The sequence below is a fragment of the Nerophis lumbriciformis genome, linkage group LG02 (genome assembly GCF_033978685.3).
Source record: "Nerophis lumbriciformis linkage group LG02, RoL_Nlum_v2.1, whole genome shotgun sequence".
NCBI lineage: Eukaryota > Metazoa > Chordata > Actinopteri > Syngnathiformes > Syngnathidae > Nerophis > Nerophis lumbriciformis.
Window position 1 is genome coordinate 59,955,001 of NC_084549.2, and position 14,351 is coordinate 59,969,351.

Consider the following 14,351-nt stretch of genomic DNA (forward strand, 5'->3'; position numbering starts at 1 on the left):
AAAAGAGCATTAAAAACTGCATAAAAATGTTTTTTTTTCTTTTAAATGGCAGAAAGAAGTGAAAGGGTGATGCGTGGGCGTCCATTTTGTGTCGTCCATCTTACAAGTCCTGGCGTGTTTGCAACGACGCACGCGTCTAACGGTGGAACCACACCACTTTTAGTGTTCCTATCTGTCCAAAAATACTACATTTATATGTACAACCATTAAATACACAGCACTTTAGCACTTCTGGGGCCACGACTGTTGCCAAGCGGAGGCGGGAAAAACTTGTTTTCTTATTTTTTTTTGAGGGGAAGGGTTTTCCCGCTCAAAAAGGAGGAGCCTCGTCGCGGTGGTGTTAACGTCATGCCACAATAAATAAAAGTGGGGAGGGGGGGGTCTGTGCAAGATGTGCACCACGAGGACACGCCTCCGTGCTGGGCAAGGGGCGGAGCCTTCCTTTTTTTTTTTTTTTTTCTTTGAACGCACCGCGGTGCCTCTCCGGGGACGCCAACCTCACCGCGCGCCCGCTGGGAGAGGAAGGGGGCGTGGCTTGCAGGGAGGGGGAGCGGCCTCGTGCGCGTCCTTATGCGAGGTGTTAGCGTGAGTGTCAGTAGCTGTTTTCGTGGCCCGCCAGGATGTACAGGTTGCTGTGGGCGGTCGGGTTGTCCGTCGGTCGACTCTCCAGCACCACCACCCTAAACACACACACACATTAACTTCCTTTTCCATGTCCCAAAACAGAGAGGAGTGAAGTGTGAAGGTTTGACAGGAGCCCTAAGCCCAGCCACCACGTATCGGAAGCGATACATCAGTTTAGTCCACATTAGAGCAGCAGTTTTGAGTAAACTTTGGCCAATTTGAAAGGGATAAGGGAAGAAAATTGTTTTGTTGTTTTATTTTACTGATACATCAGTATGAACAGTTGAAGAAATGTGAAATGACTTAATATTTCAACATTTATTTTGTATGTGTTGAGAGTGTGTGTATCAAATTTGAATTAAAAAAAAAAAAGTTTACTGACATAAGTATGAACAGTTGAAGAAATGTAAAATTAATATTTCAACATTTTTGAAATGTGTTGACAATGTGTGTATCAAATTTGAAACAACAGGTATATAAGACATGTAACTAAATACAATTATTTTTTGTTGGGTTTTTTTTACTGACACAGCATGAACAGTTGAAGAAATGTGAAATGACTTATTTCAACATTTTTTTAAGTGTGTTGAGAATGTGTGTATCAAATTTGAAACAACAGGTATATAAGACATGTAACTAAATTAAAAAAAAATATTTGTGTTGTTTTTTTACTGACACATCAGTATTATCAGTTGAAGAAATGTGAAATGACTTAATATTTCAACATTTATTTTGTAAGTGTGTTGAGAATGTGTGTATCAAATTTTAATTTTTTTTTTTACTGACATCAGTATGAACAGTTGAAGAAATGTGAAATTACTTAATATTTCAAAAAATTTTAAGTGTGTTGAGAATGTGTGTATCAAATTTGAAAATGTACAAATCATAATGATGTTGTTTTTTTGGGGTTTTGTTTTTTTAAATGTACATTATGTGGTTAATAGTATTCTATCTGTATTTTTCGTTATTTATACTTTCTGAATAAATGATGTGATAATGTTCATCAGTCAACTCATTGGTGTTAATTTTCAATCTATTAAGATAGAAAAATAATATCAAAATCAAATTACAGGATGTTATTTATGTAGTTTGCTCATTTTCCTCGACTAGTGTACTAACATCATGTAGCATCATCTACAAAGATACAAAATAATTGCTATTGTGACATCTAGTGGACACATTTAGAACAGCAGTGTCAGAAACATTTTATGTAAATTATCAAAAAAAAACTTTCCGTTCGCTGAGTTCCCAGTGAACAGACGAAAGCTGTCTTTGTTGCACCAAGCCAAAGGCTTGGAAAATTCCGCTGTGTACAATGAGAGGAGACGGGAGGGGTTATCTATATTTTCCGCACTATAAGGCGCACCTAAAAACCACAATTTTTCTCAAAAGCTGACAGTGCGCCTAATAACCCGGTGCGCTTTATTACGATTCATTTTCATAAAGTTTCGGTCTCGCAACTTCGGTAAACAGCCGCCATCTTTTTTCCCGGTAGAACAGGAAGCGCTTCTTCTTCTACGCAAGCAACCGCCAAGGAAAGCACCCGCCCCCATAGAACAGGAAGCGCTTCACCCGCCCCCATAGAAAAGGAAGCGCTTCACCCGCCCCCGGAAGAAGAAGAAAAAACGCGCGGATATCACCGTACGTTTCATTTCCTGTTTACATCTGTAAAGACCACAAAATGGCTCCTAATAAGCGATCCGGTTCATAAAAAGACGCAATCTCTCCATCCGCACACGGATTACTACCGTATTTCACAGCAACTGATATTCCTGTGAACCGCACTGTGGAACGGGAGCACGTACGGTGAATATTCGCACCACAGGGAATGAAGTCATCCTTCACTGTGGTTCTAGCTTGCCATGCTAACTTCCACTCATGGTGATATTCAAAAGGAAGACCTTGCCAAAAGAGACCTTTCCAGCCGGCGTCATCATAAAAGCTAACTCGAAGGGATGGATGGATGAAGAAAAGATGAGCGAGTGGTTAAGGGAAGTTTACGCGAAGAGGCCGGGTGGCTTTTTTCACACAGCTCCGAAGGCGAACACACCTTCACTAAGACGGGCAGACAGCCTCGGACGACATACGCCAACATTTGCCAGTGGATCGTAAATGCTTGGGCAGATATTTCGGTCACAACTGTGGTCCGAGCTTTCCGGAAGGCAGGATTCACAGAACAACAGCGACACTGACTCCCGATGACTTCTACGAGACGGAACCGGCCATTTTGGATCCCGTATTCGCCCAACTTTTCAATTCGGACACCGAAGACGAAGAATTCGAAGGATTTACGAATGAAGAATAACTTCAGAAGGTGAGCGCTATGTTTATTTTGTGTGTTGTGACATTAACGTTAAAGCAACATTATGTTGCTATTGTTCTACACCATTTTGAATTTTACTATGTTTGTGATTGCACATTTGCGTACATTTTGGGACAGAGTTGTTAGAACGCTGGTTTTCAATATATTATTAAAGTTTGACTGAACTATCTGACTGTTTTTTTGACATTCACTTTAGCGCAGCGTTTTTTTGACATTCACTTTAGCGCAGCGTAGGCGCGGCTTTTAGTCCGGGGCGGCTTATTGGTGGACAAAATTATGAAATATGTAATTCATAGAAGGTGCGGCTAATAATCCGGTGCGCCTTATAGTGCGGAAAATACGGTAAATGACTTGACTAAAACAGAATACATTGTGTGTTTATTGGAGGACATTTAGATGTTTACTGCCTGTCCGGCTTTGCACAAGTAAACACGCTGCAGGACTGTTTGTATCGCACACGATATCACACACAAGTAAACACACTGCAGGACTGTTTGTATCACACACGATATCACACACCAGTAAACAAGCTGTGGGACTGCTTGTATCGCACATAATATCAAACAAGTAAACACGCTGCAGGACTGTTTGTATCGCACACGATATCACACACGAGTAAATACGCTGTAGGACTGCCTGTATCACACATGATGTCAAACACAAGTAAACACGCCGCAGGACTGTTTGTATCGCACATAACATCACACACCAGTAAACATGCTGCAGGACTGCTTGTATCGCACACGGTATCACAAACAAGTAAGTACGCTGTGGGACTGCTTGTATCGCGCACAATATCACACACCAGTAAACACGCTGCAGGACTGTTTGTATCGAACACGATATCACACACCAGTAAACACGCTACAGGATTGCTTGTATCGCACGCGATATTGCACAAGTAAACATGCTGCAGGACTGCTTGTATCGCACACAATCTCACACACCAGTAAACACGCTGCAGGAATTCTTGTATCGCACACAATATCACACACCAGTAAACACGCTGCAGGAATGTTTGTAACGAACACGATATCACACACCAGTAAACACGCTACAGGACTGCTTGTATCGCACACCATATCACACACAAGTAAACACGTTGCAGGACTGCTTGTATCGCACACCATATCACACCAGTAAACACGCTGCAGGACTGCTTGTATCACACACTATATAACACACACACGTAAACACGCTGCAGGACTGCTTGTATCGCGCACAATATCACAAAACAGTAAACACGCTGCAGGAATGTTTGTAATGAACACGATATCACACACCAGTAAACACGCTACAGGATTGCTTGTATCGCACACGATATTGCACAAGTAAACACGCTGCAGGACTGCTTGTATCGCACACAATATCACACACCAGTAAACACGCTGCAGGAATGCTTGTAACGAACACGATATCACACACCAGTAAACACGCTACAGGATTGCTTGTATCGCACATGATATTGCACAAGTAAACACGCTGCAGGACTGCTCGTATCGCACACGATATCACACACCAGTAAACACGCTGCAGGAATGCTTGTATCGCACACGATATCACACACCAGTAAACACGCTGCAGGATGCTTGTATCGCACACAACATCACACACCAGTAAAAACGCTGCAGGACTACTTGTATCGCACACAAGTAAACACGCTGCAGGACTGCTTGTATTGCACAGGATATCACACACCAGTAAACACGCTGCAGGACTGCTTGTATCGCGCACAATATCACACACCAGTAAACACGCTGCAGGAATGTTTGTAACGAACACGATATCACACACCAGTAAACACGCTACAGGATTGCTTGTATCGCACACGATATTGCACAAGTAAACATGCTGCAAGACTGCTTGTATCACACACAATATCACACACAAGTAAACACGCTGCAGGAATGCTTGTATCGCACACAATATCACACACCAGTAAACACGCTGCAGGAATGTTTGTAACGAACACAATATCACACACCAGTAAACACGCTGCAGGACTGCTTGTATCGCACACCATATCACACAAGTAAACACGTTGCAGGACTGCTTGTATCACACACGATATAACACACCAGTAAACACGCTGCAGGACTGCTTGTATCGCACACCATATCACACCAGTAAACGCGCTGCAGGACTGCTTGTATCGCGCACAATATCACACACCAGTAAACACGCTACAGGATTGCTTGTATCGCACACGATATTGCACAAGTAAACACGCTGCAGGACTGCTTGTATCACACACAAGTAAACACGCTGCAGGAATGCTTGTATCGCACACGATATCACACATCAGTAAACACGCTGCAGAATGCTTGTATCGCACACAACATCACACACCAGTAAAAACGCTGCAGGACTGCTTGTATTGCACAAAATATCACACACAAGTAAACACGCTGCAGGACTGCTTGTATCGCACACGATATCACACACACAAGTAAACACGCTGCAGGACTGCTTGTATCGCGCACAATATCACACACCAGTAAACACGCTGCAGGAATATTTGTAACGAACACGATATCACACACCAGTAAACACGCTACAGGATTGCTTGTATCGCACACGATATTGCACAAGTAAACACGCTGCAGGACTGCTTGTATCGCACACCAGTAAACACGCTGCAGGACTGCTTGTATCACACACAATATAACACACACACGTAAACACGCTGCAGGACTGCTTGTATCGCGCACAATATCACACACCAGTAAACACGCTGCAGGAATGTTTGTAACGAACACGATATCACACACCAGTAAACACGCTACAGGATTGCTTGTATCGCACACGATATTGCACAAGTAAACACGCTGCAGGACTGCTTGTATCACACACAAGTAAACACGCTGCAGGAATGCTTGTATCGCACACAATATCACACATCAGTAAACACGCTTCAGGACTGCTTGTATCGCACACAATATCACATAGAAGTAAACAGGCTGCAGGACTGCTCGTATCGCACACAATATCACACACCAGTAACATGCAAACTGATATCATCCGCTTTTGCTGATATCGGTATCAATGTCAGACGGGGACACCCCTACTTGTTGTATCCAATAATGTGTAGATAACAGCTGTGTCCTCACATGACTTAGTTAAAAGTGTATCATATTTTAATTTGAGGTGCCACTGTATCGGTGTGCTGGAATATTACACCAACAAAACAAAGGGAAGTATGAATATATTTGTGGACCTGGCCTGTGTGTACTTTGTACTGTTGTCATTCATCCAATAAAACATCGCTAAATGGTGAGTGCAGACACCAAAATAAAACTTTATTCTTTAGTGTGCGTTCTTTAGTCGTGTAATTCAGGTGATAAATTCCATGGCGGTGTCGTCACTCTCATCAATTAACAAGCAAGAGACCCCCCGCCCCCACTCCGGAAAAACACAAATCCTCTTGAAAAAGTCCGGTCAAAAAGAGAGAGAGGGAGTTTTGCCAGCCAGCAATACCTGGGCAGAGTGACACCTCTGTCATAAGGATCTCTGTGGTCACCTCGTCTTTTGTGAGAAGGCGAGAATGTTAACGCCTGACTGCATGCATGCATGTGTGTGTGTGTGTGTGTGTGTGTGTGTGTGTGTGTGTGTGTACCCACCTGTCTGACCCCAGTAGTCTGAAGATGCGTGTGCTGTCCGAGATCTCCTGCGTGATCTGAAAGAGTCCCAGAAAAGTTTATGGCAAGTGCATCCAAAGTCTGACCCCCCCCCTGCACGTTCCAAATACAAAACACGGCCTAAAGCAGTGTTTCTTAACCATAGGGCTAGTAAATGGTACTCAGTTGTAATACACTTGTCCACCACTTGTGGCAGTAATGACAATATCAAACAAACAGAAGAAGTCTGCCGCTTAAGCCATAGAAAAGTTTCGTAAGTGCAAAAAATATGACTAAAGTGTTAAAGCTGTATTTTCATTTGCTCTTAAATTTTATTGACAGTTCATTTAGGAAACATATTTTTTGAAATAATCTATTTCTTATTAAATGTAGTTAGAATTATTTCATTTTTAGAATTATTAAAAAAAATCTAATTAATCAATATATATATTTTAAAACTGTAAATATTGAATAAGATTAAAATCAGGTGTAAGATTACTAATTCAATGTTAATTTTTGAGTGGGCCCCGGGCTCCTCTGTATTGGAAAAGTTGGGCCCTGAGGTCAAAAAAGTCTGAAAACCCTGCTCTAGGAGCCGCTAAAAAATATCTGTTTCCAGCTGTGGTCTGTATGGGCCTCAGCAGTACTCAGTTGTAATACACTTTTCCACCACGTGTGGCAGTAATGACAATATTATACAAACAGAAGAAGTCTGAAGCTAAAGTCATAGAGAAGTTTTTAAGCGCAAAAATTATGACTAAAGTGGTGACGCTGCATTTTCATTTGCACTTTAATTTTATTGACAGTTTAATTAAATATATATATCTTAAAAATAATGTTATTACATTTAGTTAAAATTTATTTTTATATATATCTTATTTTATTTGTATTTTATTATTTTTGGTATGTATTTTCGCACTGTAATAATTGAATACGATTAAAATCAAGAGTAAGACCACTAATTCACTGTTAATATTTGTGTGGGCCCTGAGCCCCTCTGTAGTGGAAAAGTTGGGCCCCGAGGTCAAAAAGGTTAAGAACCCTGACCTAAAGTGTTTCCCACACATTCATGTATTTGTGGGGACCTGCACCAAATAAGTTTGGACCGCCACAAATACATTCCACGCTGGTGGTGTGCATCATAACTCCGCCTCTTATCACAGTTCATTACGTACATGGTCTGCCAGAGAGTAAAAAGACGTAGCAACAGGGATCAGTGTTGCCAACTTAGCCACAATGACACTATAATTAGCCAGTATTCAGACCACCTATTTATATTAACGGTATAACGGTGAATGTTAGTCATGGTTTCAAATGATACTGAAGTATCCCATGCACAACAAGGAGTGACACTGTATCCCTGAGGTCAGCCTTTAGTCTTTTTTTGTGTTTTAACCTTTATTTACCCAGGAAAGTACCATTGAGATTAAGAAACTTTTTTTCAAGGACGTCCTGTATATTCATACTCCAGTGTAGGTGCCACTGGGAGCAATGTGCAATGTGGTCCTCATTAAAAATTTGTGATTTACTAAGTCAGTGGTTCTCAAATAGGGGTACTTGAAGGTATGCCAAGGGGTACGTGAATTTTTTTTTAAATATTCTAAAAATAGCAACAATTCAAAAATCCTTTATAAATATAAATAAAAACTAGGGATGTCCGATAATGGCTTTTTGCCGATATCCGATATTCCAATATTGTCCACTCTTTAATTACCGATACCGATATCAACCGATATATGCAGTCGTGGAATTAACACATTATTATGCCTAATTTGGACAACCAGATATGGTGAAGATAAGGTACTTTTTTTTTAAATTAATAAAATAAGATAAATAAATTAAAAACATTTTCTTGAATAAAAAATAAAGGAAAACAATATAAAAACAGTTACATAGAAACTAGTAATTAATTGTACTAATTTTCATTAACTGTTAAAGGTTAGTACTATTAGTGGACCAGCAGCACGCACAATCATGTGTGCTTACGGACTGTATCCCTTGCAGACTGTATTGATATATATTGATATATAATGTAGGAACCAGAATATTAATAACAGAAAGAAACAACCCTTTTGTGTGAATGAGTGTAAATGGGGGAGGGAGGTTTTTGGGTTGGTGCACTAATTGTAAGTGTATCTTGTGTGTTTTTATGTTGATTTAATAAAAATGTAAAAAAAAAATGTAAAAACCCGATACCGATAATAAAAAAACCCGATACCGATAATTTCCGATATTACATTTTAACGCATTTATCGGCCGATAATATCGGCAGGCCGATATTATCGGACATCTCTAATTAAAACCTATCTTTTTTTCCAAATAGTTCAAGAAAGACCACTACAAATGAGCAAAATTTTGCACTGTTATGAAATTTAATAAATCAGAAACTGATGACATAGTGCTGTATTTTACTTCTTTATCTCTTTTTTCAACCAAAAATGCTTTGCTCTGATTAGGGGTACTTGAATTTAAAAAAATTCACAGGGGTTACATCACTGAAAAAAGGTTGAGAACCACTGTACTAAGTATTTGGTTTGTTAGCAATGTTAAGTTTATCTAACAGCAAATCATATCTTAACAGGCTTTAGCAGGAAATGAACAGAACAGAAGATGAAGAATGTCAATTTAAGTGCCCAACCTTGTAGAAAAGAGTCTAAACACCTCTTGTTTAAGGCTTGGACATGAAATCAAAAATCAAAACACAACCAGCTGCAATTTGGCTAATGATCACACGCCATCTGCCTCACCTCGTTGGTCTTGAAGCTCCGCCCCTGCATGCCGTGCCTCCAGAAGGCCAGCACGCTATCCTGAAGACAGACTGCCAACAAAAACGGGAGAAAGCACTGTGCTTTATTCATGGGCGGCGCAAATGTGGGCGCACGTCGCCATGTTGCTTGTTTACCTGTGGACTCGATCTGGAAGTTAAAGGTGAGTTCGGCCGACAGCTTCCTGCTGGATTTCAGTCTGCCCTGGAGGTTCACGATCTTGATGCACCCTGAGGAAGAGCGAGCGCGAAGTCAGAAGGCGAGGCGGTGGAGGCGTTTGTCGTCATCGGAAGGTAAAGTTAGCAGGCTACTCACGGTCGAGACAGACGAGGATGGTGTCTCTCTCCAGCTGCGTGACGTGGATCACGCACGTCTGAGGCGTGTCTGCGGCGAGAAGGAACGGGCGTAAAGTTTGCATTCAAAATAGCATCGCCAACAATAACAGAGAAACTTACAAGTATTGTGAATAAAAACACACGTAGAGGAAGTTGCTGCTGCTAAACATCACTGCATTCTTACATTGCGATGCGTTTATGTGGCGTAGGAAGTTACATTATTGTAGAAAAAATCTCTAAAGCAGTGGTTCTCAAATGTTTTTCGCCAAGTACCACCAAAATGGCCAACATTAAAATACAGTAGCGTAGTAGGCCTAAGTATTCATTAACAACAAGGCATAGGTTTTATTTAACAAGTACCGTATTTTTCGGACTATAAGTCGCAGTTTTTTTCATAGTTTGGCCGGGCTCCAGTGCAACTTACCGTATTTTCCGCACTATTAGCCGCACCTAAAAACCACAAATTTACTCAAAAGCTGACAGTGCGGCTTATAACCCGGTGCGCTTTATATATGGATTAATATTAAGATTCATTTTCATAAAGTTTAGGTCTCGCAACTACGGTAAACAGCCGCCATCTTTTTTCCCCGTAGAAGAGGAAGTGCTTCTTCTTCTACGCCAAGGTAAGCACCCGCCCCCATAGAAGAAGAAGCGCGCGGGTATTACGTTTCATTTCCTTTGTGTGTTTACATCTGTAAAGACCACAAAATGGCTCCTACTAAGCGACACACTGTGGTTCTAGCTTGCCATGCTAATGGCCAGAAACTTCCACCCATGGTGATATTCAAAAGGAAGACCTTGCCAAAAGAGAACTTTCCAGCCGGCGTCATCATAAAAGCTAACTCGAAGGGATGGATGGATGAAGAAAAGATGAGCGAGTGGTTAAGGGAAGTTTACGCGAAGAGGCCGGGTGGCTTTTTTCACGCAGCTCCGTCCATGTTGATATACGACTCCATGCGCGCCCACATCACAGATGGTGTCAAAAAACAAGTGAAGCACACAAATACAACACTCGCCGTCATTCCGGGTGGATTAACCAAAGAACTCCAACCGCTCGATATTGGTGTCAACAAGGCATTTAAAGCATGACTGCGAACGGCGTGGGAACAATGGATGACCGAAGGCGAACACACATTCACTAAGACAGGGAGACAGCGCCGGACGACATACGCCAACATCTGCCAGTGGATCGTAAATGCCTGGGCGGATATTTCGGTCTCAACTGTGGTCCGACCTTTCCGGAAGGCAGGATTCACGGAACTGCTGGAAAAACAACAGCGACACTGACTCTGATGACTTCGACGAGACGGAGCCGGCCATTTTGGATCCCGTAATTCGCCCAACTTTTTAATTCGGACACCGTAGGAGAAGAATTCGAGGGATTTATGAATGAAGAATAACTTCAGAAAGTGAGTGTTATGTTTATTTTGTGTGTTGTGACATTAACGTTCGAGCAACATTAAGTTATTGCTATTGCTCTGCACTATTTTGAATTTTACTATGTTTGTGATTGCACATTTGCACATTACCGTACATTTTGGGAGTGAACAGAGTTGTTAGAACGCTGGTTTTTAATATATTATTAAAGTTTAACTGACCTATCTGACTGTTTTTTTGACATTCCCTGTAGCGCAGTTAGATGCGGCTTATAACACGGGGCGGCTTATAGGTGGACAAAGTTTTGAAATATGCCGTTCATTGAAGGCGCGGCTTATAACACGGGGCGGCTTATGGTGCGGAAAATACGGTATGTTTGTTTCCTTCTTTATTATGCATTTTCGGCAGGTGCGACTTATACTCCGGTGCGACTTATACCGGTACTCCGAAAAATACGGTATATTTAATATTTTGGCCACTGTGAACAGTAACACTGTTTGGCTATTGGAGAACTAAACACTAATCCCTTAATTAATTGATTCTTTGGCGTACCACTAGATGGAGCATACCACACTTTTTGTAACTGCGGACCGGTCAACGCAACGAACATTTGTCCCACGGACCGGGGTATGGTATTTTTTTCCTTTTTTTTTTTGTCATAAAAAAATAAAATCGTGTGTGCTTACGGCATACTTGCCAACCCTCCCAGATTTTCCGGGAGACTCCCGAAATTCAGCGCCTCTCCCGAAAACCTCCCGGGACAAATTTTCTCCCAAAAATCTCCCAAAATTCAGGCGGAGCTGGAGGCCACGCCCCCTCCAGCTCCATGCGGACCTGAGTGACGTGTTGACAGCCTGTTCACACGTCTGCTTTCCCACAATATAAACAGCTAATGATGGAGGGCGAGTTCTTGGTTTCTTATGTGGGTTTATTGTACGGCAGTTTCATTAACGTCCTCCCAGCGCGGTAACAACACACAACAACAGCATTTCGTCTACCGTAAAGCAGTTCGTCTGCCGTAAACAGCAATGTTGTGACACTTTTAAACAGGACAATACTGCCATCTACTGTACATGCATATGTGACCCACCCATAATGTGTCACATTTTTGTGTTGATTTATTTAGTTTATTTTGTGGTTTGAATTCGTTTTTGGAGCTGTCATTCCACATTTATCAGTATTCACATTGGTCAGTAGGGGGCAGTAGGGCGTTTCTTCCCAATTGAATGCGATCACCTGCAGACCGGAAGTGTCTTGTCATTCTGATGAGCGCGACCAATCTGTGAACAATTGAAACGTCCTGTGTGCTTTTTCCTCCTGTATAACAGGTTAGTTTTGGTGAATCAACTCACTGAATAATATCCATGTGATCTTTATAAGTTTAAGTACACATTCTGATGGTGGAGCCTAACTCTATAGTGTTTGTGAGTTGTAGTTTGTATTTGTGAATGAATCCAGTGCACAGCTGCAGTAATCAATACAAAATGGCGACGTGAGTGCGCAATGTTTATATAGGAACTTCTGATCCTAATTCAGACTCCCAAATTAGAGCTCCCGTTTTCTAATTGATTTTATAATGTGTGTGTTCTGAAATAGTGACAGAGAATAGAACAAGGATGGACAATTCAAACCCTTAACTCAACAATGAGTAGATGAGTGTTATGTGTGTGTATATGTGTAAATAAATGAACACTGAAATTCAAGTATTTCTTTTATTTATTTATATATATATATATATATATATAAATAAATAATAATTTATTATATATATATATATATATGTAATAAAATATATATATATAGCTAGAATTCACTGAAAGTCAAGTATTTTTTATATATATATATCTTAACCACGCCCCCAACCACGCCCCCCGCCACACCCCCCACCACGCCCCCCACCTCCCGAAATCGGAGGTCTCAAGGTTGGCAAGTATGGCTTACGGACTGTATCCCTGCAGACTGTATTGATCTATATTGATATATAATGTAGGAACCAGAAATATTAATAACAGAAAGAAACAACCCTTTTGTGCGAATGAGTGTAAATGGGAGAGGGAGGTTTTTTGGGTTGGTGCACTAATTGTAAGTGTATATTGTGTTTTTTATGTTGATTTAATAAATTTTTATTATTTTTTATTTTTTTATTTTATTTTTTTAATAATTTCTTGTGCCACAGTGTGTCCACGGACCGGTACTGGGCCGTGGCCCGGTGGTTGGGGACCACTGATGTAAAGTACAAAATTGGTCAAGACAGACAAGGATGGTGTCCATTATGGTAGCTGGTGTTACCTATTGTACCAATTTTAATAGAGAGTGTGTGTGTGTGCGCGCGCGTGCGTGCGTGCATGCGTGCGTGCGTGCGTGTGTGTGTCTGACCCGTCTCGGTGAACCAGGAAGAGGTAGCGTTGGGGTTGACGGTGTCGAAGCGGACCACCTGGTTGAGCTCCGCCCCTTTGCTGACCGCCACGCAGATGAGAGGGTAGGTGTGCTCGGGCACCACCAACATCTCAAACACCTCCAGCGGACACGGCAGAGGGAAGTCGATGGTCTGTCGAAGCAAACCGTAAAAAAACAAGAAATTATTTGGTTACAGTGTGTGCGCAAAAAAATGAATAAAAACAACGTAAGTCACCTTGATGAGCATGAACTTCTGCATGGATTCCACCCACTCCAGCAGCATGACATGAGACTGGAAGGCCCCACAGAGGTACTTGTGGCCTGTGTACGGGTTACGCACTATGTGCACAAAACAACAATTGACTACACAACAGTGACCTGTGTACGGGTGACGCACTATGTACACAAAACAACGATTGACTACACAACAGTGACCTGTGTACGGGTGACACACTATGTACACAAAACAACAATTGACGACACAACAGTGACCTGTGTACGGGTGACGCACTATGTACACAAAACAACGATTGACTACACAACAGTGACCTGTGTACGGGTGACACACTATGTACACAAAACAACAATTGACGACACAACAGTGACCTGTGTACGGGTGACGCACTATGTACACAAAACAACGATTGACTACACAACAGTGACCTGTGTACGGGTGACACACTATGTACACAAAACAACAATTGACGACACAACAGTGACCTGTGTACGGGTGACGCACTATGTACACAAAACAACAATTGACTACACAAGAGTGACAACAACTTTGCACTTACAAGAAGGCCATTGACACCACAATACCTACAGTATATGTAATATAAATTTGTTAGGGCTGTCAAACCTATCAAATATTTCATTGCAATTAATTGCATTATTAGTAGTTAACTCGTAATTA

General features: G+C 41.5%; 1 protein-coding gene across 6 annotated transcripts in view; it reads right to left on the bottom strand.

Annotated features, from left to right (window-relative positions):
- Nucleotides 1-14,351, bottom strand: part of LOC133609839 (mitogen-activated protein kinase kinase kinase kinase 3-like) — a 114,618-nt gene that overhangs the window by 2,322 nt on the left and 97,945 nt on the right. For all 6 annotated transcript variants that reach the window (XM_061965865.1, XM_061965885.1, XM_061965849.1 and 3 more), the window contains 7 exons: nucleotides 13,674-13,777; nucleotides 13,418-13,589; nucleotides 9,645-9,713; nucleotides 9,467-9,559; nucleotides 9,312-9,382; nucleotides 6,568-6,623; nucleotides 1-680 (listed from right to left, as the gene is read on the bottom strand). The exon at nucleotides 1-680 is cut by the window's left edge and continues 2,322 nt beyond it. In XM_061965865.1, coding sequence (XP_061821849.1) covers nucleotides 593-680; nucleotides 6,568-6,623; nucleotides 9,312-9,382; nucleotides 9,467-9,559; nucleotides 9,645-9,713; nucleotides 13,418-13,589; nucleotides 13,674-13,777 — 653 coding nt within the window. In that variant the 3' untranslated portion in view covers nucleotides 1-592. The remainder of the gene's footprint in view (nucleotides 681-6,567; nucleotides 6,624-9,311; nucleotides 9,383-9,466; nucleotides 9,560-9,644; nucleotides 9,714-13,417; nucleotides 13,590-13,673; nucleotides 13,778-14,351) is intronic.